The sequence below is a fragment of the Pinus tabuliformis genome, chromosome 2_2 (assembly GCF_031772625.1).
Source record: "Pinus tabuliformis cultivar Carrire ecotype Pingquan chromosome 2_2, CPIR1, whole genome shotgun sequence".
Classification (NCBI taxonomy): domain Eukaryota; kingdom Viridiplantae; phylum Streptophyta; class Pinopsida; order Pinales; family Pinaceae; genus Pinus; species Pinus tabuliformis.
In genome coordinates, this window is record NC_142300.1 from 549,790,521 (window position 1) to 549,817,044 (window position 26,524).

General features: G+C 38.9%; 1 protein-coding gene across 1 annotated transcript in view; it reads right to left on the reverse strand.

Moving 5' to 3' along the window:
* Positions 1–578: 578 nt before the first annotated feature.
* The window catches only part of LOC149193816 (protein NUCLEAR FUSION DEFECTIVE 4-like), an 88,841-nt gene continuing 62,895 nt past the window's right edge, over positions 579–26,524 (reverse strand). The window contains exons 2-3 of the mRNA XM_089404949.1: positions 1,820–2,760; positions 579–1,455 (exon numbers count right to left, since the gene is read on the reverse strand). Of these exons, the coding sequence (XP_089261075.1) occupies positions 942–1,455; positions 1,820–2,760 (1,455 nt within the window). The 3' untranslated portion in view covers positions 579–941. The remainder of the gene's footprint in view (positions 1,456–1,819; positions 2,761–26,524) is intronic.

The window sequence follows — 26,524 nt, forward strand, 5'->3', positions numbered from 1 at the left end:
GTGTGCTCTTGGTGATCCTAAGATCATTCACACTTGTTATTCACCTTCACGGAACACTTAATTTGCCTGAGAAACAACGTTCTTTATTAGACAACCATTTTCTAATAATGGCTTAAGAGGCCCACACCAACTGTTTTTGAATATGTTGCCTTTGGCAATCAACTCAAAATTGTATCTGCCCATTCCTTAAAACCTGAAATGCATATCTTCATGTTCAGCCTAATCTCCCTTGTAATATCACCTGTTCATAGTGTGCTCTTGGTGATCCTAAGATCATTCACACTTGTTATTCACCTTCACGGAACACTTAATTTGCTTGAGAAACAACGTTCTTCTTTTTGGTTTAGGAGTCGGTAAGAACCATTGTTGAGAATACCAAAAATCATTGTAAGAAGATCTAACGTATTCATTCTGACAGAACAAACAACCTGTGAAACGAAGTTACGAACAGAACTGCCTTTACATTGTATGAAACTTTGCAGGTGAAAGTTAGCAGCTAAACTGTCAGATTATCAAGTATATGTTTTTGATAGGTCCAGAAATTGCAACCCAGTGATGTAAAGTTAAAAGGTAGAGAGTAGCTTATAAGACTCCAATATCTTCTATTGTTTTCTTTCATTTCTCTAATAAATACAAGAGGGAGCTACTGAACTGAATGCTCAGTGCTGAACTTTTGTTTTTATTTTGTGAGAAAAAAAACATCAAGAAATAGAAAAACTGTGAACTGCAAATTACATGTTGACCCTCGTTGCTGCAAGCTAATAAGGTCCTTCCAAAACTGTGTACAGTTTGATCCTTGAATATAAAGCCATCAATACCTGGCAAGAATATAGAAGCTAGTATTTGCCTTGAGTTTTATTGTACGGTAATTTGTAACCAAACTCTTAATGAGCATAACATAAAGAGCATCCACAGACGTTAACATTGGAAATTATTATAGCCTACTTTTGCTGATGTGTTGAACCTGCAGTCCCAGGGATGCGAAAAGAACCTCCTGCATACAACATTTCATATACCGGCCTTATCCTGAATGTAAGAATCATGCTCAAAAGAGTACCCACAGCACACACCCCTGCCATAATCAGAAAAGTGAGCTTGAAGCAACTGGCACCCACACAATTAACATCTGAGCTTGTCAAAAACTCCGGATGGAACACACCACTTTGTTTTTCTGCTTCTTTATCATAGATATATGCCGCAAGGAGTCCAGAAAAGAAGAAAGCCCCCAAGGGATTACCTATGGTCAGGAAATTATAAATAATTCCAAAATGCTTCAGCCCAAAGAGCTCAGAAGCGGTGGGCACCATAACAGAGAACTGAACTCCATAACAGATGCCCAACAGAGCACAACCAACATAGAGGGATCCTGTAATAGCTGATGCAAAGAAAAGATGGACTGCAATCATGATCGTCTGGGTAACTGTCATCCAAACTGTTCGAGGTGTTGCCTTCAACCTGCACATTTAGCATCATATAAAGCCTAGGGACATCACGGAGAAAGAGAGATCTCAAAATCACTACACTGCTTAACCTTCACTGTGATTTCTTCTATTGCTTTTCCAAGTTGGATCAACTAGTACACGAATCTTAATTTTGAGACATGGTGAATAATTTTAGTTGGATCCTTAAGCTGAACAAGAACATTGTCAATGCAAATCTTTGGGTATTGGTTCATTTAAACACTCATAGATGCAACCAAAAGCATTCAATCATTCTTTATCGCGTTAAAAAGTGATTAAAAAGTGAAATCAAGCGCAGTGAGCTTCCTTTGCAACAATATTTGATAAAAGAAGATAAAAAATATAGAATGTTAGCAAACCTGACAAAGTGTTCTGATACTGCACCGCCCCCAATACGCCCAATGAAGTTGGAGACACTAAACAATGAGAGCAAAATTGTGACATCACTAAAGCCTTCAGCAAGTCCAATTTGTGCCAAATTATTCAGCACCGTAACACCAGAACCTACACCACAAAAGTAGACTATAAAGAGAAGCCAAAAGTCGGCCTTCACAAGAGCTTGGCGGAGTTTGAAGTCTTCTCCTCTTCTTGGTCTTCTCTTTTTCCTGACAGCTCCCTCTCCTTCAGCTAAAAGAATCTCCAGGTCCAAGTCATTATCGTAGTCAAAAGATGGGTGTGCTACACAAAGGTTTATGCCTTCAAGTTGAGTTCCATCCTTATCTTCCATATCAGATGGAGAATTTTGACCAGAAGGATTTTCCGTAGCTAGAAGTGGCTCCTCAACATTGTCAGGTTGAGATTTTTGAACATCCCCGTGATCATGTTTGATTGCATGAAATGCCAGTTTAAGTGGAATTCCAATTGGTGCGAGGAGGAGGAGGAACATCAACCCTACAAATATCTTGGATATAAGACCACCATCTACAGACAAAATATCATCTATAATAGCAGTTGCAAGAAGATAAATTGCCAAAACAATGCTGGAAGCTTGGATAAAGATAAAGTATCCATGCTCCCCTGTATCTTCTCCCATAGATGGTGTGCAAGGCCTAACAAAATACATCACAAGAAGACAGACAGCAGGAAGTCCCACAGTCAGAAAAAACAGTAGTTTCACTGAATTCTTGTCAAGCATTCCAATGTAGATTTCTGTATATACTGCAGCACTGATTCCAACATAACCTTTGAGGATGCCTGCCAATGTGCCCCTGCTGAGAGGGAAATTCCGCATGTTTGTGACAAGAACAGCAGTATTGAACCATGTCGAACTGTTTGTAGCAACACATAGTGCAAACCACACCTGGAGCAAAAATTAACAATTCAAATATAACACTCCACATATGATACCACATTTCACAAAACAATGAAATCAAACTGTAAAGAAATGCAGAGTTTGGGAGATACATAGATGATGGCCAAATCTTCAGTCCTTTCAAATAAAATTTTAAATTAGCAATAGATCCAGAAAACATGCACAAGTGTCTATGGTTCTCACAAAAAAACAAGACTTTTTAGAAATCAAGATCATTCAAAAAATAACACTACAGTGAGGAGCTAGGGTTCAAGTAAAAGGGTTTTGATGTGTGCATGCAATTTATTGCCTTTCCTGCCTTTCTTTCTAGCTTGCGCTGGCCCATCAGCCCTTCCATAAGGTCTCCAGGTGTCATTCATGGCTACCCTGAGCTCAAAGTTGGATCAGTTGATCTTGTTAGCTTCTGGAGATGTTAGCAAAATCCTGGTGCCTGTTCACAGTAAGCACAACAGTACTGCCCAAGGTTCCCAGGAAATCCATCCCAGAAGTTTACCATACCTTGAGGAAATTCCCATAGATATTCTTGTTACTGAATATAATAATGCTTGAAATTCTTATAAAGAGCTTTTGTTGCTCAAGTATTTTGTGGGTTATGTGCAATTGGATGGGACAATTAGTGCCTAGGTTAGGGAGGTTGGGGAACCTCATGGTTGGCATTGTATTAGCACCATTGCCTAACAAAGAGCCTTTATGTCTTTGTTTCTTGAGAAAGCACATATTGTTTCCATCACAGCTCGTAGACCCAGGTATGCAAAATATGCTAATTGTGTTTTAACCCTTGATGAAGGGGATTTTCTGCTACCCAGTTATCCTGTCTTCAGCAGCTTGAGATTCTTGGACTGCTTATATATAATTTTGGCCCTTTTTGGCATGTATCTTAGCACACATTGAAGGTTTTATTAAATTATTTGACATGGGCCCTCCAGTTTTATCAACTCTAGACCCTAGAAAAGGTTTTGCCTAAGAGTCATCTTGTCCAAGTATATCAAGATTGTCCACATTCAAGTAACAGATAGAATGATGAAACAACTCACGAGATATGTCAACTGAACTAATACTCGCTCTTATTGCCAAAGTTTGGATTAATCCATCATTGTCGCCTGGTGGTCTAAGCCAGATCCCTTAATTATTCTTTGCTTCACAGGCCATTAAGGCCTAGGCTAAATCTAACCCCAAAATTCAAATACAACAATGACACTGAAAGTGAATGATTCCAAGTAGTTCATGGGAATTCCTAGAACAATAAGATCATTTCTACCCTAAAAATGCATCCCCAAGCTTACATTCACTCTAGAGTTGTCCCTGAATAAGCCCATGACCTCTGCTGCTGGGAAGGAGGCAATGCACCCCTCTTAAGAGGAGACAGGAGGTTATGCTCCCCACCACCTCTTCTAAATCCCCAAGTGGCCTCATCTTCCAAAGAAGTACAAAAGAAACCTAAGGTATGTACCTTATAATATTGAATGTATTACATTCTGATAAAATCCCCAGTGATGTCCAATCCATATAATGTCTTGGTTGTGCTAGGTGAGAATGTTGATGACAATAATATGGACTTTCTTGTTACCAATGCCTAATGAATGTAGCATTGCCAGATGTCAAGGTCTGATATACCCCTACCAAAAAGCTTAAGTCCATAGAGCAATGATTTTGCTCAAAGGTACTAATGTGTTTTGTGTACAAGAAGTAAAAGTTACCACTGTTTTGCTTAAACTAATTTGAGTGTTGTCAAGGCTCACGCCACTACTTTCTCGACGAGTCAGGTCAAGGGAGATTTGTTGAAATTTGTAGCTCGGGCAGGTACTTCTACATAGGCCTTGTGTCTATGTCTACAAAAGATGCCCACATCTTCTTAGAACACTTGTTCTAGGTTGAGCAAGTTGCAAATGTAACTTAGCTTAAGTTTAACTTAGGAAAAAGCACATATTAATATGTTGGCTTATTGAGCTAAAATAAAACTTAGGAAAAGTAAAGTAATTTACTTTCGTAAATAAGTTTTAATCTTAGCCATCAATCTCAAGTGAGGAGACATGTGAGGAGAGATCTAATCTCGGTCATCAATCACTTTGAGATTAAGGTTAGGGTTAGGGTTAGGGTTTGGATTTTGGCTCAATGTAAATGAAAATTATAAAAGCAAGGTTGAGGAGAGGAGAAGACACACTACAATGACACTAGCCTCAGGGGGAATGTGATACTCCAGTGTGTTGGGTCCAAGGAAGGTGCAAGGAGCAGCAAGGGAGACAAATCCAAATCAGTCGAAGAAGATCGAAGGACAGATCTAGGGATTGATCAGCTGGATAACTCCAAGTTTATTGTTGTATATGTAACTCCTCAATGGAGCAATTATCCCAGGATGAGAGACCAAGTAGATTATGAGTTTCATTAATGATGAACTAATTTGTTGGGCAAAAATATGTGTTTCGTTGTGATTCAAATCATGTAATTTTGCTTCCGCTAAATATTTTTTATAGGAATCTAGTTGTGTGTTTATTCAGTTATTTGTTACTTGGAATTAAATACCAGGTGTTAGGTTCATATAAAAATCTAACATGGTATTAGAGTTGAAACTCTGAATTGGCCTCGGAATCACAGGTGTTGGGTTCATACCAAATCACTGGAGCCAGGTTCAGATACGATCATACAAACCAAAAAAAAAAAAAAAAAATTGTCAAACGACCGAGACATTTTTTTTTCCAAGGAGGAAATTTGTTTTTGTGGCACGATATTTAAAATAAATAAATAAAAGGTGAAAGGGATGACGAGAATGTTGCTCTTTCAACTCATATAAGAAAGGGCAAGGGAGTTGCCAAGATGACAAAGGAAAGGGAGGATCCTCTTAGGATGGGAAGAAGGACATGAGTAAAGTCAAGTGCTTTGCATGTCAGAAGATAGGACATTATGCAAGCTAGTGTCCAAACAAAAAGGACAAAGGGAAAGCACAAGTTGCAGCATTTGCCAAGGTTGAAGATTTTGCAACAAATTTTGAGGATGAGTTCTCATTAGTGGTTGTTTGTCTTTCTGGCACTAGTGTTAGAAGTGCTCGATTGTGGATAGTGATCAATGTTACTTGGGAGCGGGAGCGAAAACGCGAGCAGGAGCGACATTTTCAGAAGCTCCCGGTTTGGGAGCGAATCCCGGAGCGTTTTTTATATAATATATATATTTTTCATATTTTTTATATTTTGATACATATATGTCAACAAAAACATGTAGAATAATGAATTAGATATAAAAAAACATTAAAAAAACATAGATTGAACCATACAACAACAATCATCTAGAAATTATAATCTTCATCAACCACGTCCACAAGTTAGTAACACAGTAACATACAACATATTGAGTCTCATGATTCATCAATCTTAAAGTTTCAAGCTTTCAAAATTCAATATATAACATTTATCATCATTGATCACCAAAGTTGTACTTGTAAGCTAAATGTAACCATTACAACAAATAATATCTAACATGAAATGAAATGTTATAAAATGAAACAACTTTCAACTTTCATGAAGCATCATATTCATAATTCATTACTAATGAGTTATAATTGCCAACTTCAAACTTAAATTGTCATATATTGTTTAAAAAAATATCATAATAAATATGAAAGAGTCAATAGTTATAAAAGCTACTAGAAACTAGAAAAGAGAAGTAAATCTATTATCTATTTCTTATGCTTGGGCCTCTTGCCACCATGAGAAATGTCTAATTTTTTAGTCTTGTTGGAAAATCAAGATCTTTGTCATTAATATCACCCTCTAAGCATTAATATCCAGAGGTATCTTTGTCATTACCTCTGTATCTGTATAGGGATCTTTGTCATTAATATCACCCTCTAAGCATTAACATAAGATAGAACAAGCATAGCATGTCAAGTCAAGATTTTGTTTGAGTGATGCGTACATTTTTAGGAGGGTCATGATAGAGGAGTTCGACAACCAATGTCACTAACATCAAGGTACATAGAGGGATTGGTGCTCTTGATTAAATACGAGTTCCATACCCTAATACATGACAAAATTCAATGGAAACATTGCAATCCCGCAATCCTGAAATCCTGAAAAACTGATAAGTCTGCTGGATTTTGAATGAAATCTAAAATTCTACTTTCTCCATATGAAATCCAATGAGGCCGAAACCACTCTCAAACATCTTGGGTCATTTCATGGTAATGTTAAAAATTTAAGTAAAAGGATGAAAATGAATATTAAGGAGAATGTCATTTTTACTTTAAGAATTTAACATTACCATGAATAGCATATCAATACTAGGGCCTAGACTTGATCATTAAGCTGCTCCACTCAAAAATTATTTGTTTCTTTCAAAAAAAATTGCATTTCAAACATTACTACAAAAAAAAAAATTGCAAAAAAGGCAAAACGCTCCCGACCCGCTCCCGCCCGGAGCACGGATTGGGAGCGGGGTCGAGGGGGGGGGCGCTCCCCCGCAACACTGATAGTGATACATGGTTTGTAGAGAGTGGAGCATCTCGCCATATGACGAGAATGAGGGATGTGTTCCTTAGTGTTTTTAAGACAGATTTAGACACGCAGGTGAGAGTTGGTATGAGAACCATACTTCCAGTGAAAGGGGTTGGAATAGTGCTATTCCAGCTGGAATTAAGAGGATCTCTGGAGGTGGCAGTGGTGTTATATGTGGCAGGGTTGAAGACGAACTTGCTCTTAGTCTCAGCTCTAGAGGGCACAGTGTATGATGTGGAGTTCCATAAGGGACAAGTATCCATACATTCAGAGCTAAGTTGCACGAAACAGGGAAATGAGTACGAGTTTCCGAAACGGGCATGGGTATGAAACACGACCTCCCCAAATTTTGGAAACGGGGAAACGCGAATATATATATATATATATATATATATATTAGAATTTAGGACATTTAAGAAATGTTATGTGCAATCATAAAGCATACATGATACATTATAATTTATTACATTTAAACATTATGATTAAATTTACATCACATTTACTCATGAATGATCACATAATGAAAATAAAAATATCGGAATATCCAAAAGCAACCTTTATTATATATCCAAATCTCAAAATCAACCTTTATTATATATATGAGGCTGCAAGTACAATAAAGACTATAAGGCTGCAAGAACTATAGAGACAAAAGACTAATCCTCATCATCATAATCCTCATCAAAAATAGAAGCAGAACAATGCTCAACAGTGAATGGTGGTGCTAAAGAAGATGATGGGCCAATCCCACTTCCAGGCTGGACCTCAATATTCAGGGCAACAAGAGAGAGATCCAAATCAGGACTTTCTGCATCCACATCCCATTCTTTAGAAGGACCACTACTGTATTCTGGACCCCTACGAGAAGCAAGGCGAAGGTTGGAGTGCACATAAACAAGATCCTCTACCTTCTGTGAGGCCAACCTATTGTGCTTCACAGAATGAATAAAACCATAAGTGCTCCAATTCCTTTATGTTGATGAAGAGCTTGCCACTTGTGAAAGAATACGAATGGCAAGGTTTTGCGAATGTACACCATTTACTCCACGACAAATCCACCACCTAACTGGATTCATGGTGCTTCTCTCCTCCAAAGCTGATATATCTGCATAATCATCTATTCTTGCAGCAAAACTGGCAAATTCTTCCTTTACCTCCCTGTGTAGATGAGAAGGAAACATTCTCATAAGGGCTTTTTTCACCCCATTAGCCACCTCTCTATCCTTATGGGGTGCCTTCCTCTTCCCATTGCTTTGAGCAATAAGCTCCTCATCATAAAATTTGGGGTTCAAGGCATGTGCTAAAGTGTGCAATGGAGTGTTGAAATTGTTCCACCTATCAACAATGATTTTCTTGACTAAACCAGCAAAATGATCATCAACAAACAAAAGTTGTGGAGACTCTTGCGAAATTATTTCCATAGTTTTCTCAACCATGGAATCCATGCCATCATATACCTCTCCTAAGAAAGGTTGGTCAGTGTCAACACTTTGAAGAAGCTCAAATGCAGGGGTTGTGATTCGTGAACTTTAGCAAGAAATCTATCTTGCTCCACCAATCCTCATCAAGGCACAATCTACGCACCATATATCCCCGCTCTGAATCTGCTTGTCTCCACTCAATCCAAAGTTGACTCACCACCATAGAAACTAATGCATGCTTAACCTCAACAAGGCGGTGCAACATCAGGAAGTTTGAGGCATATCTTGTCTCAGCAACTTTTAACAACTCCAATTTGGAGTACTCTCGAAATATGGCCTGAGATTGGTGGTGGTTGGTGATGAATTTGACAATCTCCCTTGCTTCCCTTGTGATTTTCTTTATCCATGAAACTTTGTTGTCGATCTCCTCTAAGATCAGATTTAGATTATGGACAATGCATGGTGTCCAAAAGATGTGGTCATACCTCCCCTCAATAATTAAACCTGCAGCTTTGCAAACTGGTGCATTATCCGTGATAACTTGCACCACCTTGTTAGGCCCTATTTGTTCAATAGCTTTTATAATAACATCAGCAATGAACTGTGCATCTTTTACCTCTCCTGAGCAGTCTTCCACCTTGATAAACATTGCTCCTTTGGGGGAAGTGGCAATGATATTTATCAATGGTCTGCGCCTTGTATCTGTCCATCCATCTGAGACTATGGTAACCCCAGAGCTACTCCAAGAAGAACGAATTGGTGATAAAATATCCTCCACAAGCTCCTTCTCATTTTTGAGAAGTTGAGTTCTGACTTTCTCATAGTTGGGCCCCTTGTACCCTTGAGGAGATTTGTTAATTTCCCTTATCATATCTTGCCAGTAAGGAGAGCGAACAACATTGAATGGGATACCACATGCATAAATGCACCTAGCCACTCTGGAATCAATTTCTTCTCTCGCTTGCACATTCACCAATTTAGCAATTCTGCTATCCTGAACTGAAGGGGATGCCCCTCTGGTATTTTTGGGTGCTGGTTGTTCATGTTGTTGAGTGGCACCGGCTCTCCTCTTTCTTGCTTCAACTACAATCCTTGGCTCAATGTTAGATGGAGCTTGAAGAGTAGCTTGAGTAAGCTCATCATGCCTTCTCTTAATAACATCCGCCTCATCTTGCTCTCTTTGATATGCCCTCCTTGCCAATGGGTTTGTTGTTTTTGTGCAACCCACAACCCCCTGTCCTCCTCCATGCAAAAGATGTGCCTTCACTCTTGGGTAGGAGCCCTTGTACGAATTATTGCAAAGATTACATTGCCATTCCCATGAGCCACCACCTCCACATTTTTGAAGCTTCTGAACATGCCTCCAAAGAGGATAATATTCAGCCCTTGGGTTGGCCCTAGGGCTTGAACTTGCAGCTGCACTTTGGTTGGAAGCCATTGCTGCAAAAATAAATAAATAAAACAAATCTGTAAATAAAAAACGTTTTTCATATTTTTGGCAGCATAAACCCTTGAAAAATTGAAGAAATAGTAGGAAAAAACTAAGAAAATGAATGTTGCTTACCCAAATTAATTTTTTGTAGCTAAAGCTACCCCAAAATGCCAAAAAAGACAAGAGAAATATGGTTGTAGCTGAGCCAAAAGCCAAGAATGCCATAGTCAGAAACTCTGCACTCCAAATCTGCTGCTGAAATCTCTTTCTCTTGCTGTTGAAATCTCCTTTGCTCACTGTTGAAAACGCCCTAGCTGAAACCACTGCTCTCTTCCTCTCTTCTCCTTTGCTAAAATCGCCAGTCTCCAAGAGAAACGACTTGCTCAATTGTGTGATGAGAGAATGAGGCGAAGGTCACTTTTATAACTTGAGAGAGGCATCTAGAAGCAACTAGAAGCCACTTTAGTCGCCCAATAAAAAAATAGAAAACAAAATAATAAAAAAAACATAAGAAAAAGTCAATTTGCATGAGGAAACTCCGCCGTACGGCCCGGAAACTCGTTTCTGGCCGTACTGGCCACGTTTCCTCCTCGAGAAACAGGCCAACACGGCCGGAAACACGAGTTTCCGGGCCATACAGTACGAGTTTCCTCGTTTCCGTACGAAAACGAACCCTAGACCCACGTTTCCTACAACTTAGGTTTAGAGGGAGCTACCCAGGACACAACAATCAGACTTGGTGTCAAAAAGGGTAAGTTGTACATCTTGCAAGGTCAACCTGTAAGCAGATCCAAGGGGACCTTGGATCGTGGATCAATGTTAGTGATAGAGATTGAGAAGAAATCTCTGAAGACTGAGTTCATATCGAGGACTCAGCATTCTAATCTAGAAGATGGGCAAGAGGCCTCTTCCAAATCTGTCAGGACCAGTTGGTATGAGCTAACATTGATGGATGCTCAAGAGCAGGCTCCTAAGAGCATGGTTGGAAGGAACAAGTCTTCAAATCAGATTCTGAAGCAAGTAGCAGGGAGGTCTTCTCGTTTAGAGGGAGAAGCTATAGCAATGGATGACATGATGGGATTGGAGACAAATCCAAGTGGAGGAGGTTCTTCCAGAAGTACCTCCCTCACTAAGAGGGAGTGTTGAAGTTTGTAGCTCGAGCAAGTACTTCTGCATAGGCCTTGTGTCTAGGCGTGCAGAAGTCACCCACATCTCCTTAGAACACTTGCTCTAGGTTGAGCAAGTTGCTAATGTAACTTAGCCTAAGTTTAACTTAGGAAAAAACACATATTAATATGTTGGCTTATTGAGCTAAAATAAAACTTAGGAAAAGTAAAGTAATTTACTTTAGTGAATAAGTTTTAATCTTAGCCATCAATCTCAAGTGAGGCGAGATCTAATCTTGGCCGTTAATCACTTTGAGATTAGGGTTAGGGTTAGGGTTTTGGCTCAATGTAAAGTTATAAATGCAAGGCTGAGGAGAGAAGACACACTACAATGGTTGGAGGAGGAGGAGGAGGATACTCCAATGTGTCAAGTCTAAGGAAAGTGCAAGGAGCAATTAGATAGATCTAGATCAGCCGATGAAGATCAAAGGACGGATCTAGGGCTTGATCAACTAGATAACTCTAGGTTTTTTGTTTTATACGTAATTCCTCAGTTGGGCCATTAACACAAAACAGAAGCCCAAGTAGGTTCTGAGTTTTATTAATGATGAACTGATTTGTTGGGCAGAAATCTATGTGTCTTGTGATTCATATCATGTAATTTTGCTTCCCCTAAATATTTTTGTTAGGAATCTAGCTGTGTTTATTCAATAATTTGTTACTTGGAATTAAATACCTAGTTTCGAGTTCATGCAAAATCTAACAAGATCAGGAGTGGTAACGTTTTATCAAGCCTTGATGGTCATCTATTAGACCTAGCCAATATATATGCATATAACGACATGAAGTAAAGGGTTTCCTTTTGGAGATGGACAGTTGACAATTTGCTAGAGGCCCACTAGCTTGTCTATGGTGATTTTAACATGGTGGAAACTCAAGAAGAAGAGGAAGGCTCAAATTCCTTGGCTTAAGGATGTGCTAAAAGACAACCTTGGGTTGTACAATTCTGGCAAGAGTAGGCATTGAGACTCTTCAAAGTTGTTCACTTCGTCCAATTTTGAAAAGGGTGCAAAAAGCGTTCTTAGAACTTTGGGCTGAGTTATGATGTCTAAACAAAATTCTTTCTATTTTGATTGTTTTAGAGGAAAAAATTTTCAGGTATTGGAGGATGCCACTCTCTCAAACTATCAACCTATTTATTTTGCAATCCCGTAGTGGGATGACAACTTGAGGATTCACAACCAAATCTATTTTGAATGTATCTCACATGAAGAACAAAGTTATAACAATTGTATAAAAATGCTCTCGAACCTCCTTCCCAGACCAAGGGGTGATGAAGGTTGGATCACTTGGTGGGAGGTTTCCGTTGTATGCACTATTGTGTTTTTTAGAGGATATGGGTGATAAATCGCCATTGTATGATTGAATTATCATAAGGACCACAACAATGAACTATAGCATCATTATCAACTCTTGCAATCCAATTAATATGATGAGGAAAAGGAGGCCCTACACACTTTGTCATTGATGATGATATGCTAGTATCCTCTAACATTTGCACCAGTCATACACCCCTCACCATCTGGCATTCCTCTTGGATGAAGGTGGGCTACCACTCAGCAAGTACTTTGATCATTTTGCAATCAAATGCTTTTACTTAATGTTTTGGAAATTTAATATGGATAAAGGGGTGATCTGGATGATCGAATGATCTTGACTATATACTCGTTCTCTCACCTTACCATGGGGGTTAATTTTTAGCCCAGTCTAGTGGGACCTCCCCTAAGCCCTTAGGGTTGTAGGAGGGGCACGACTTGGAAAACTTGGATTGAAATAGTTTGTCCATTATCCTTTACCATACTTAACATTTTCTATGTCACATTAACTCCTTTCATAGCATCTCCATTCCCCAAATTAACTGTCATTGGTTCATTGCAATGTGGCACTCTCTTATCCACATCCTTGAGTCGGTCTGGAAAACATTTCCATGGAGGTTGATGTAGCTAAAAGAATAAAAAAAGCATAAGATGGCCACAATGAAAGAAACGAAAAAGCTAAAATGCAAAAGATGGTTGGTACATAAGTTAGCTCTACCCTCCTCATTAGCCATCACTCGATTTCTAAGCACTTGATGCTCCATCTTATAAAAAGGAACCATTGCATGTCCCAACCCTGATGAGCAAGAAACTGACTCATTTTGAAGGGGTAAAACAAATAGCTATATCATATATAGCAAGCTTTGATCCTTGAGTGATGCACCAAAATAAAAAGTATTATCAAAAAGAAGTAAAAGGTGCACCAGAGGGGTGGAAAAAGGTCGAGAAGGGTAACTCATGCCTCCACAATGTTCATGTTTGGAAAGCATCAAGTAGACATTCTCCCATGGAGTCACCCTGATTTGACTGGTGGGGGAATGGTACATTCACCCATGGGGCCATGCTGATTTGGCTAGGGGTTAATGGCCTAGGGGCAGACTTTCTCCCATGGGGTCATGCTTATTTGACTAGGGGAGATTGATACATTTACCCATGGGGCCATGCTGATTTGGCTAGGGGTAAATGACCCACGACGCTCACATTGTGCTTCAAGATGGAGTGATCTATTTTTTATAGAGTGTGTTTGAATTGCTTATTGATTGGAGCTTTTCAACCAAAAGAGGGGTAAACAATTATAGTCTAATGTTGACTTGTCATATAGGCTCTGTTGTCGCGCAAAGTGTCTAGGCACCGCAACAACGCTCAGAGTAAGGGATGTCACTCTTATCCTTACTCCGTTTAGACTCTCTCCTAGACAAGTCAAGGGGGGTTGTCCCTAGGGTGAATGAATGAGGATGCCTGTGGAACACAGGCTCTAGGAGACTTAAGGATGAACTTGTTGCAAAATATAGAACAAGACCTGGTTAACTGAGATGGATGGATCAAACAATTAAGACAAATACAACCTCAAGATAGAAATGATTTTAGATCAGTGCCTTAATATTCAATTAACCATAAACTAAATGAAAACAAGTTATCTAGAACAATTTATAAATGAGATGAAAAGTGACGATCATGAACGATTAAATGTAAATGTTCAAAACTTTATCATGCAAGATATTCTAGCAACTAAATACCATGAAGAGCTATGAAATTTAACTACTACGCAATATATGATTCTAGAAAAATGATTTTCTTCAATAACCCAGATCTAGAATTTATCTTTTTCCTATAGTCAATCTTTAGATATGATTCTAAAACATTAATCACGCTTGACTATAGAGAAATTAATACCACAAAGATCTTCCTTTGAAATTTTACACTTAACACAAAAAAACACCAAGGAACTTTATATTAGAATTTAATTATCCCTTACGTAAAATTTTAATGTGAAAATTTTATGTGGCAAATGTTTAATTAAATTTTTTAATGTGACCAAAGATAAAAATCAAAAGACCTTAATTAAATTTAGTAGGCCACATAAAAATTTAATTTTTTAAATGTGAAAGCTTAGATCTTCTTTTGATTTATTTCATTCAATTTCAAAGTCACCAAAATTAAAAAAAAAAAAAAGTTGTTAAATGTTTTTAAATGTTTTAAGCAAAATCAAAATAAAAATAAAAGAAAGGAAATCAAAAAAATTCAAAATCAAAATAAAACTAGGTGGAAAGTCAAAAAACAAAAAATATAATTGAATTAATGTGAAACCTAAACCTAAACTAAAGTTTAAAAAAAAAAAAAAAATATATATATATATATATGGAAATAAACAAAACACAAAGCGTAACTCATAACAAAAGAAAAAAATGAAATCGAAGTTTCTGTTTGTGTGTTGTGCAGGTCGAGAGGGCAGCAGCGAGAGGAGCTCGACGGAGGAGAGAGATGAGCAGCAGAGGGGATGGCGGCGAGCGTTGGCAGCGAGGAAGGGATAGCAACGTTGAAGGGTTTGCAAGAAGGGAGACGCAGATAGAAGAGGAGAGGGAGGTTAACATTGTTGGTCGATGCAGAGGGATGGCAGCAATGGAGCTTGGGTTGCAGGTTTCGTTTGACAGCAACGGAGAGAAGAGGAGATGGATGCGAAGGAGAGCAAGGGAGAGGACGTGGTTGAGGAGGCAGTGAGCCATGGGGGGGAGCTGCGAGGGTCGAAGAGAAAAAGGGAGCCGCGGGAGAGCAGGAAGGTCGACGACAGGAGCTCGACGGAGCAGATGAGGAATAGAGGGAACGATGGCAGATGGAGGGGCGATGGAATCTGCAGATCGATGGAGGAAAGAGGGTTGCGAAGAGGGATAGATGAGGGTTTTAAGGCCGCGGTAATGAAACGAACAGCTACGCAAGGATGGCAGTGATCGAGCCACATCAATGGAGGAATAAGGGGTTTTTGAAAAATTTTCGAAATTTGCAGCAGATTGAAAACCCCAGGCAGTAAAATAATTTCAAAATTTTCCAAAGAAAGAAAAATGCAACCAAACGCTGGTAGCTCAAATCCTTAAAAAAAATTCGTAGAAATTTTTAATTAAAGTGATATTCTCCTGCTTCAAAATTGTTCTTGAAACACTTATAAAATCTCCAGATTTAAATTTTAAAACCCTTGGACTGTGAAATTTTCTGAACAAAGAAAAAAAAAATCCATGTAAATGATATTGAGGCCAAATCTTACCCTCCAGGGCCTAGATCTGACTTCAAATAAAATTTTCCTTTCAAATTGGCACCTGCAACGACCAAAACAAAACACTCAAACGATATATACAATGATGAAATTAAAAAACCCCAAAAAACAAGTTAGATAATTACAACAATTACAAACTGAAGGCTCTAAGTAGCCCGATCTATCATTATGCCACACAAAAGAACTAAAAAAGAAAAAGAAAAAAGGTGCTAACTCGAAACCCTCATGCATCAATAAAACAAAAAATCTTATGATAAGCCCGGGATTAATTTAGCTGGGCACTTCAGGAAATATGGAATGGGAGTTGACTGATCCAACTAAAAACTTCCCCTAATGTCCGATGATCTAAATCAAGATTTCTCTGCAAAACCCAATCCAGCCATTAAAAATAGAGTGAGAAAAGAATAATAAAACTTAGACAAATAGAGATACCCGCTATTACGTTCAAAATTTAAATTATTATTCAAACCCCAGCGACTGAACAAGATACCTGTACTCAAATCACTATTCAGAAGCTATCATCAATGGCTTTAGAAAAAATTATGCATGAAACAAAACATCTTACAGTATTCTCATGAAGAGTAACACCAGTGAAAATTAACCCCAAAGTCTTTCTTTATTATCCAAAAAATATAAAAAAAATATAAAAAAAATATAAAAAAATAAAAAAAAGAAGAAGAAGAAGATTACATCAGAGCTTCTTGTTAAGCACACGACTATAAGATCGAATGGATCAACTGACAAATGACCTCTTATTTAAAGATAAATCCTCCAACGGCTAGTTCGAGTGATCCTCGTCAAAGTAATCTTGACCGTTGATGAAGATCAAAAAAAAATTAATCTCATTGTCGAAATATTTAATTTTTGAGGAAATTTGAAATTTTCATTTAAATGCACTTTAATTAACTCAAAAATTAATTTCCCCAAAAATTTGACTTTGACTTAACCCCAGGGATCAAAGGTTTAAAATTTATCAAAATAATTAATTTACCTTAGTCCCTGGACCTCTTAAAATTTAATTTTTTAGGACCGACGAATTTTGCCTTTGGAGAATTTAAATTTACCTAGGACCTAGAATTAATTAAATTTCTGGCTTAGGATTTTAATTAATTTTGGGCCAGAAAATTTAATTAATTAACCTATGAGAGGATAAATTATTTTTCCAACCCTCAAGACACTTTACATCATGATTTTCATATTTTTTACATCATAAGGGGGAAAACCCATTTGTAATAGACCCTCACAGATTACTCATTTCTGCGACACAAGTATAATCCAGCAGACCAAGTAATTTGTAATAAAATAATCTAACCAAATAATTAGGATTATTCTCAAATTACTTTAACATAGACTCGATCTAGAACACTAGTACTTGCATAAGATCCTAGCGACAAAATCCATTCCAGCTTTGGGGTAAGATTGGAGAGAAAAACTTTGTCGTTTATTCGAAAATGAACCCGGGGGACGAAAAACCTCCTAGAATGGAGATCGTCACTAGAAAGGTAGGTTTACCCAGGTCGTTACATACATGACACGGGTCTACTGAGATTATTCACATTATACACATGCAAAATGGGTTTACATAACATCTTGGAAGTCAGGCTAATGATGATAGTTGGACGGCATGGACACATCGATCAGGCGCTATCCCTTTGTGAAAAAAGGGGTTGTACTGCTATGGGTCGCTGACACGTAGTGATCAACTGGCTCCTTTAGTGAAGGGGTTTCTTCTGATGAGAAGCCACCTTGATGGGTCTTTACTCCACATTAGAGCTCTATAATAAATAGACAGCATGTGAGAGGCAAAACATCATCATAGCAACCTCATTGATTTTTTTCTAGTGGAAGAGAAATTTGTCCAAGGAGAAATTTGTTGTTGGAGATCATCTTCATCATTTCTATCTCTTGTTCCGACGGCACGTGTGAGAAGGAAGAATTGTATGACCAGCCAAGTTTGATCAGTTGTACAGCCAAGTTTGACCAGTTGCACAGTCGAGTTTGACTAGGCCGCATTGACTATTTGACTAAGTTGTTTGACCAAGCGTTGATCAATCTGTTTGACTTTTGTTTGGAGGCTACACATGTGATTTGACCACAGGGTCAAATTTGATTGCAAACTGTAGCTTGACTAATGTTGACTTTTGACTGTTTTGATTGGTTTGACTAGCATTGACTTACAACTATTTGTTGGAAAATTAGGAGACTTATGTATTATAGATGATTTTCCTTAACTTGATAATTACTTGTGATATGTGTTGGCCTTTTATTACTTTATTAGATCTTTGTTCATCAAGCAATTACCAAAACAATGAAGATCACAACAAGACAAAGTACACAAGATATAGGCTCCAAGCCAAGGCAAAACCCCTCCAAGGGGAAAACCCAGAAAAATGCTTCTCTTCTTCTTTAGAATCTGCTTACAAAGAGACTTCCAAGACCCAACAACCAAAGCCAACAATCCTACCAAACACCAAGTCAACCCCCAGCAAGATCTCCTTCAAGGCTATTTCCAGAACTTCGATACTGCAACTTCGCTACTGCAATTTCAGCCCCTGTAACTGCTTCACAAAATTTTGTCCCTACAATTTCGGCCTCCTGCAACTGTAGCTTCACAAAAACCCTAGCTTGGCACGTGAGAGAGAGAGAGAGAGAGATATTTAGCCCAAGAAACTTCGCTTCTTCCTTCTTTCCTTCGTCCTTCTAGTTTTTCTTCTCCTTCGCTAATGCAAATCGAACTTGACTTGAGTGAGTGTCCAAATGAAATCGAGCTCCCTTGTATTTATAGCCTCCTTGAGGGGTCAAATAGCCCTCCTTTAGGCCGACTTGATCTTGCTCTTGGGCCGACTTGGTCTTGGGATCCAAAATGGCTTTTCCTTCAATAAATTTCTCTCTTTATTACAAAGAGTCCAAATGGGACTACAACACATGACCACTAATATTCTTTATCCTAGAAAGACAAAAAAAACCTAAAAGCACGAAGAACATGCTTTTAACTCAAACTTGACTATGAAACCCATACTCTAAGAATATACAATGTCATGATTACACTGAGGTCATTATGAAGACCGAACCTAGTTACAATTTTCAATGCTCCCTCTTAACTAGGGAGATATTCATAATCCCATTACATAGTATAAGGAATCTCAATCTTGAAGCATTCTCAAAAGAAGAGTCGGATTGATAAGCCATCTTTTGTCAAGCATATTTATCATAACCAGCACAATCTTGAAGGCTTTAACTAGAAAAGCTCATCCTTACTTGAGAGCATTACGCTGGGAGGCTTTACATGAGCTGCCACACTACCTCTAAGGCACATACCCCATTTGGATGTTCACCGGGTATGTCCTTTTAGGACTATTCTTATCTTGGATTACCAAACCGGAATCCTCAAAGAATATCGGTCCTCTTCGACTACTCTTATCTTGGATGCCCTACCTCATCCTCAAAGAGTATTGGTCAACAACTTCTTTTCCTGGATTCTACAATCCATAAGAAGTCTCAATCTAAGATGCTTATCCAATCCTCCAGACTCCATTCTTTCTTTATGGCCTTCACTAAGACTTACGGCTATTAGTCCTAGTCTAGTGCATGACCCATAAAGACAAGAACTATCCAACATCACTCCCTCTCAATTAGGGAAGAGATGTCCACCAAACCAAGCTTACCTCTCAGGTACTCAAGCTTCTTGTTTGGTAATGCTTTAGTTAGTATGTCTGCTACCTATTCATCTATAGGTAGATAGTGCAGCTCCACGACCCCATCTCGTACCAAGCTTCTGAAATAATGGTACTTATTATTTATATGCTTTGTCCTAACATGAAACATTGGGTCTTCCATCAATCTTATGCAACTTTCATTATCACAATGTATCCATGTAGGGCTAAGCGGTCCTTCAAACAAGTCTGATAATAACTTCCTAAGCCAAACAGCTTCCCGACAAACTTCGCTTGCAACAACATATTTAGCTTCGGCACTACTCGAAGCAACAATGTCCTTCTTTCTGCTCATCCATGAGACCCTGGAAGATCCTAGGCTGAAGCATCCACTTGTTGTGCTTCTTTCGTCTATCTCACTGCCACCCCAATCTGAATTGGTATATCCCATGAGTTGGATTTCTTTACCAACATACCAGAGGTAGTGATGTATGGTTCCATGCAGCTATCGTAGGATATGCTTGGCTATAATCCAATGATCATGTTTTGGCTCCATCTGAAACTGACTGAGGACATTCACTGGCTTCTGCCATACTTCTAGTCCCAAGTAATAATGCATAATCCCAAGATCTTTCATATCAAACTCGGCTGCTAACTGCTTCTTATATTCCAGAATCCGATGCTCTAAAACTGTGACTAGTAGATCATCCACATACAAAAGTACGATGACTAAGTTCATCCTAGACCACCTTGATATATAGGTTAGGATTTACAGTACTCTTGGTATAACTAAGTCCCAATAGGTACACATCCATTCTTGCATACCAAGCTCTAGGAGCTTGCTTTAAGCCATATAGAGCTTTCTTCAACCTTCAGACATGAGACTCCCTCTGATTTATTTCAAATCCTTAACGCTGCTCAATGTAAACCTCCTCATCAACAGTCCCATTCAGAAAAGTTGTATTGACATCCATTTGATGGATGTTCCATCCCATAGTAGCATCTAACAAAACAAGTGATCTTATTGTCGTATATCTAGTTGTGAGAGCAAAGGTTTCCTCATAATCAACCGCTTCTTTCTGTGAGAAGCCTCTTGCTACAAACTTGCTTTGTATTTATCAATGCCCCCATCTGCAGCATGCTTTATCTTGTGAATCCATTTTGAAGTGACTTTAGACTTGCCACTTAGTCTAGGGACAATTTCCCAGACATCATTCTTCATTATGGACTGGTATTCTTCCTGCGTTGCAACCCTCCACTCTTGATGTTTCGCTGCATCTTCATAGGAGGAAGGTTTTGCTTCAATGAGCTTTGTCATATATGCAGCGTACCCAAAATACCTCTTTGGACTTTTTATTTCCCTAAAGGTCCCTAATGTCGTATGTCCTATGTCTTGAAGAGTAGTTCTCAACCATGCTGGCCTCTTTTGATTTTCAAGAATAATCATTTGTTGTATTGGCTCACTTGGACCTTCAACATTTTCTTGAGTCGATATCTAACCTTAATCATCATTCTCCCTTGAGATATCCTCAAAGATAGATATCTCTTCTTCACCAGAGTCAACTGGGACATCCTTCGATTTCTTGTAAGCTATCCTTTCATCAAAGATGACATCCCTGTTTACTTCAATTTGACGATCCCCCTTAATATAGATTCTATACGCCTTTGATGAAGCACTATACCCAACAAAGATGCCCTTTAGACTAGCATGATCCAACTTATTTCCTTTGTCCTTAGGTATGTGACTATACACAAGACACCCAAATATTCGAAAGGTGATCCACACTTGGCTTCTTTCCCGTAAATGCTTCTTCTGGAGTCATGTTGTTGAGGATCCTGTGAGGGCATCGATTCTACAAGCACACAGTTGTCATACATGCTTCTCTCCATAGGAATAGAGGGATATCTTGATCATGTAGCATGGCCCTGACACATTCTTCAATAGTTCTATTCTTCCTTTCATCCACACCATTTTGTTCAAGATTATAGGGAACAATAACCTCCCTCTTGATCCTTACTTCCCTGCAAAAAGCTATCAGTTCTTTGGAGTATTCTCCACCATTGTCTGACCTTAGAGTCTTGATCTTTCTCTCAGTTAGATTCTCCACTTCATTCTTGAACTCTTGAAACTTTTCGAATACCTCGTCCTTGTTCTTGAGAAGGTATAACCAAGTCTTCCTTGAGAAATCATCAATGAAGGTTACATAATATTGATGCCCACCAAGAGACTTGACTGCCATAGGTCCACATACATCTGAATGTATGAGATCTAAAACTTCCTTAGATCTGGTATCACTTCTTGCAAATGGCTTATTTACGTTCTTGCCTAGAGCACATCCCTTATAGTCCCTTCATGTTCTTCCTTCAATTCGGGGATGCCATTGACCATTTGACTTAGAGATGGCAAAATCTTATAATGAAGGTGTCCATACCTTCTATGCCATAGTTCGGCAGGACTTACATCCAAGTGGACTAGGGCATGAGATAGAGGTGTATATAGTCTATATAATGTCCCCTCATGAATCCCAATCACCCTAGCATCATCAATACTAGATCCCTTACCCCAAACCAAAACCTTGCCATCAATAAAAGCAACTTTATCACCCTTATCCTCTAGACAAGAAATAGAAAGTAAGTTTTTCTTCAAACCTAGAACATATAAGATATTGTTGAGGTGAATGCTTCCACCAGACTCAAGCTCCAACGAAGTAGATCCAATCGTAAGTTTTTCTTCAAACCTAGAACATATAAGATATTGTTGAGGTGAATGCTTCCACCAGACTCAAGCTCCAACGAAGTAGATCCAATCCCTTTCACTAGATAGCTCTTCTTGTCTCCAAGTTCGATTGAATGAGATGAATTTCCTTTAGATAGAGTTTGAAGTTGACTGCATTCTCCCGTCATATGTCTGGAGGCACCACTGTCAATAACCCATACATTCTCGTCCTTGAAAGTGTCAGATAAAGCGGAGAACAAACTTCCATCTACTACTTCCTTTGCGAGCTTGGAGATGATCTTCAATAGACAATTCTTGATAGATGTAGCGAGATTTCCAAGAACCTTGAAACCCTTCCTTATAATCCTTGCCATAGTGCCAACAAAGATGTGATCTTCAGTCTCCTTGCACCTTAGCTTTGATACGATGTTGGAAAATCAAGAGACTTATGTACTATAGATGATTTTCCTTAACCCGATAATTACTTGTAATGTGTTGGCCTTTTATCACTTTATTAGATCTTTGTTCATCAAGCAATTACGAAAACAATGAAGATCACAACAAGACAAAGTACACAAGATATAGGCTCCAAGGAAAAAGTGTGAAATTCTCCAAGAGAAATAGATCCAAGTGTGATGATGATGATCTCTCTCAATGGGAGAGATCTAAATATATATGATCCTCTACCCTATTCAAATTAGCCTAAGATGCCCCTAAAAATTTTTAATATGAAAAATAACATATCTTTGGTGACAAACCCACCAAATAGCCCATAAAGTGAAAGAATAAGCCATCCAAAGTGAAGTCGAAATGATGAAATAATGGTGTAGGAGGGTCAATGGAGGACCTCGTTGAGTCCTCAAGGCGCCATAATGAAAGTGAGGACTCCATGAATGATAGTCAAGGGGGTGGCCCCTTAATCTCTAAGTAAAACATCATGTGGTGCTCCAAAGTGGCTATGGGGCACAAGCAGTGGTCTCATGGGTCTCTTGATGTAAAATAAGCCTGTAGACTACTCCAAATGAAGGCACAAAAGATGGTGTTTTCCCTCCCATGTCTCAAGGATGAGACAATCCTCCTATAGGCCTCAAATCAGTTGCCAACCCTATATATACTGTAAAGTCGGTTAGGGGCAATGTTGGTCCAAGTGCATCATCTCGTAAATAATGTGGGGCAAAGAAAAAGTTGTTGAAGGTGTTGAGGTTGCCCACCGCATGAGACAATGCTTTGTCACATGATGGAAACCCATGGCTCTCAAAGCTTCCCCTACAAGTGTCAATCTGATCCTCTAATGGGCTAGGGCCTCAATTAAGTTTCCCAGCCCATGATGTAACCACCTGTCAATTACGCGTAAGATCCAATGCGTCTCCTCACGATTAGGTTTAATGATTCATTAGTGCATCTAGGTGAACCAAGCTTGATTCATTAGTCATGATCATGTATGAAAGATCCTTTTGGGCATGTAACATATTGTAAAGAAAATTTATTTGAGTCAAAAGAAAGTCAAAAGACCCTCCAAGACCTCGTCATGGTGCAAAGATCAAGTCAACCTACATGAAGGGACAAGTCGGCCTAAAGATAGCAATTCGTACCCCTCAAAAGCCTATAAATAAGAAGGAACTCGACCTCATTTGGACACACTCTCAAGCAAGTTCAATCTCCTAAGATAGAAGCTGGAAAAGGGACGAAAAAGAAGAAGAGCAAGATTGAAGTTTTGGGCCTCTCCCTCTCTCTCTTGTGTTAGGGTTTCTACAGTTTCTGGGCAAGACGAAATTCTGAAGTTGCTTCTAGGTCGAAGCTATGAAGCATCAAGGTCGAAGTTGTGAAGCTGCTTCTAGGTCGAAGCTATGAAGTTGCAAGGTCGAAGCTATGAAGCTGCAAGGTCGAAGTTGTGAAGTTGCTTCTAGGTCGAAGTTGTGAAGTTGCAAGGTCGAAGCTGTGAAGCTGCATCAAGGTCGAAGTTGTGAATCTACTAGGTCGAAGTTGCAGAAATTGTTGTTGGAGGTCGAAGTTGCTGAAGAAGTTGTTGGAAGGTCGAAGTTTGTTGTTGGAAGTTGTGGAAATCAAGAAGGAAGGTTGACTTGGTCTTGGAGGAGTCTTGGTCAAGGGTCATAGGTCTTGGAATTCGTCAATTGAAGTTCTATAAGAAGAGAAGAGAGAGTTCTTGCGGGTTTTCCTCTCAAAATGAGAGGTTTTTGGCCCTAGTTGATAGCCTATATCTTGTGTCCTCTTGTCTCATTGTTCTTTATTGTTTGGTAGTTGTTTGATGACAAGAACACAATAATAACCAAGTTGAAGAAGAATTTAATCAAGATAAGTATAAAGATATCACAAGCAGTTATCAAAGATAAGAGAAATCACCTTAGTCTAGATGCCCTTACATTTCTCAACAAAAAGAGCAGTTGAGTTCGAGCGTCATGAACCATTCACAGTTTCTCTTCAAAATGGGAGCAAAGGTGAACATCAAGCCATATCAAGGTGAGATCAATGCTTTGAAATTAAATCATTGGTTGTAGCAGTTATAGGTTTATTTTAGTGTTCACCACATAAATGAGAAACAAAAACTTTAATTTGCTCGTTTGAAATTGGAAGGTCATGCCCTAACCTAGCGGGAGAGCCACAAGGAAACCTTTTCAATAGAGGGGGATCCTCCAGTAACTAAATGGGAGGATTTTAAAAGTCTCATAAAGTCTCTCAATTCTATCCTATCAGGTATGTAGAAAAACAGTGGATCCAGTGGCGTTACTTCAAGCAGAGATAGGGGCAGAGTGTACAAGAGTACACCACAGAATTCAGAAAGATGGCAATAATGTTGGGTATCTCTCCCATGAACCCAAAAGTACTCAAGAATCTAGGGGGGTCTAGACAACCATTTGCAAAAGCAAGTGACGTTGTTCAAACCTAGAATGGTGGATGAGGCTTGTGTACAGGCACGGTACTTGGATGGATCAGAGGAAAGGGCAGTCAAGTGGTTTAAAGTAGAAAGTTCAAAGAACACCACGAAGCTTCCAAGGAGGGGAAGAAGAAGTGGAAAGGGGGTAAGGACAATAAGATAGAAGCCACAACACACCAACACAAGGATCCTAGCAACCACTGCAACCACTACAACATTGATCGTCACAGAAAGGAAAAGTGTTAGAAATTGCATCCAGACTCCAGAGCTCAACCAAAAAAACTATAAGGACACGAAGAAGCAAAATCTCAGCCATAGATTCGAGCAATTAGGTGGAAAGTAGCTCAAACGTGAATGAGAAGATTGTCTCCACATTAGTGCAAAAGGAGGTGAACCTGAATAGCCTTCAAGGGCGAGAAGAGAAGGAGATGACCAAACTCTTTCATATAAAGATACAAGTCAAGTAGACAAAAATTGATCATGGGCGAATCTCATTGCAACAGAGCTAGTCAACACACATAGATTAGAGGTTCAAGATCATCCTAGCCATATCCATTGGGATGGGTAAATAAGAATGCAGAAATTAAGGTAACAAAACAGTGTAAAATATAATTTGCTATCAGTACTAATTTTATTGATGAAGTCGAATTGGATGTAGTTCCACTTAATGTATGTGGAGTTGTTTTTGGGCCCTATATGTATATGTGGGACACAATCTTCATGCAAAGAGCCAACCAGTACCGCCTCATCAAGGACAAAAAATCTTTTATCAACAAAGTGCACAAGGGAAAGTCTAAAATTTCGCTAATAAGTGCCAACCAAGCCAAATGTTAGATACCTAATCCTCAAGGATTGGGCGAAAATTTGTAAATATGTAAATAGAGAAATTTGAATAGTTAGAGACCTTGGAATCTGAATCCCAAGGGTCATTCATCTTCATGTATATAATGATGCTCGCATTAATGCAAATAACAATCGGAGAGTTAGCATACCCTGGCCTGACATGGTATCAGAGCATAGATCCCACATTCCTAGTTTAGAAACTACATGCTCTCGAGCTGACAGAATTTGTCATGCTCAGACCAGTCTTCTCTACCTGAGTGTCTTACTCCTCTTCCTATCACTCTCTAGCTAACTGATTATATCACGCATAACTCCTGCATCGATTACTCTATGCTCATGCATTACTTTGGGTTCTCCATTGTTTCGTTTTCCAAGCTTCCAACACGGAACCCGAACCGCAAACCATCAAATTCTAGCCCCATTGCATGAAGTAGCATAGCCTGAACCTCAAATTGATCTTGTGGATGCATATGAACGATGGCAGTTCGCATCCTTTACTCGGTTTCATGCCCAACCGCTCTCCCCGGTGGTGAGTCATAGCAACATTTCTTCAATCCAACCGA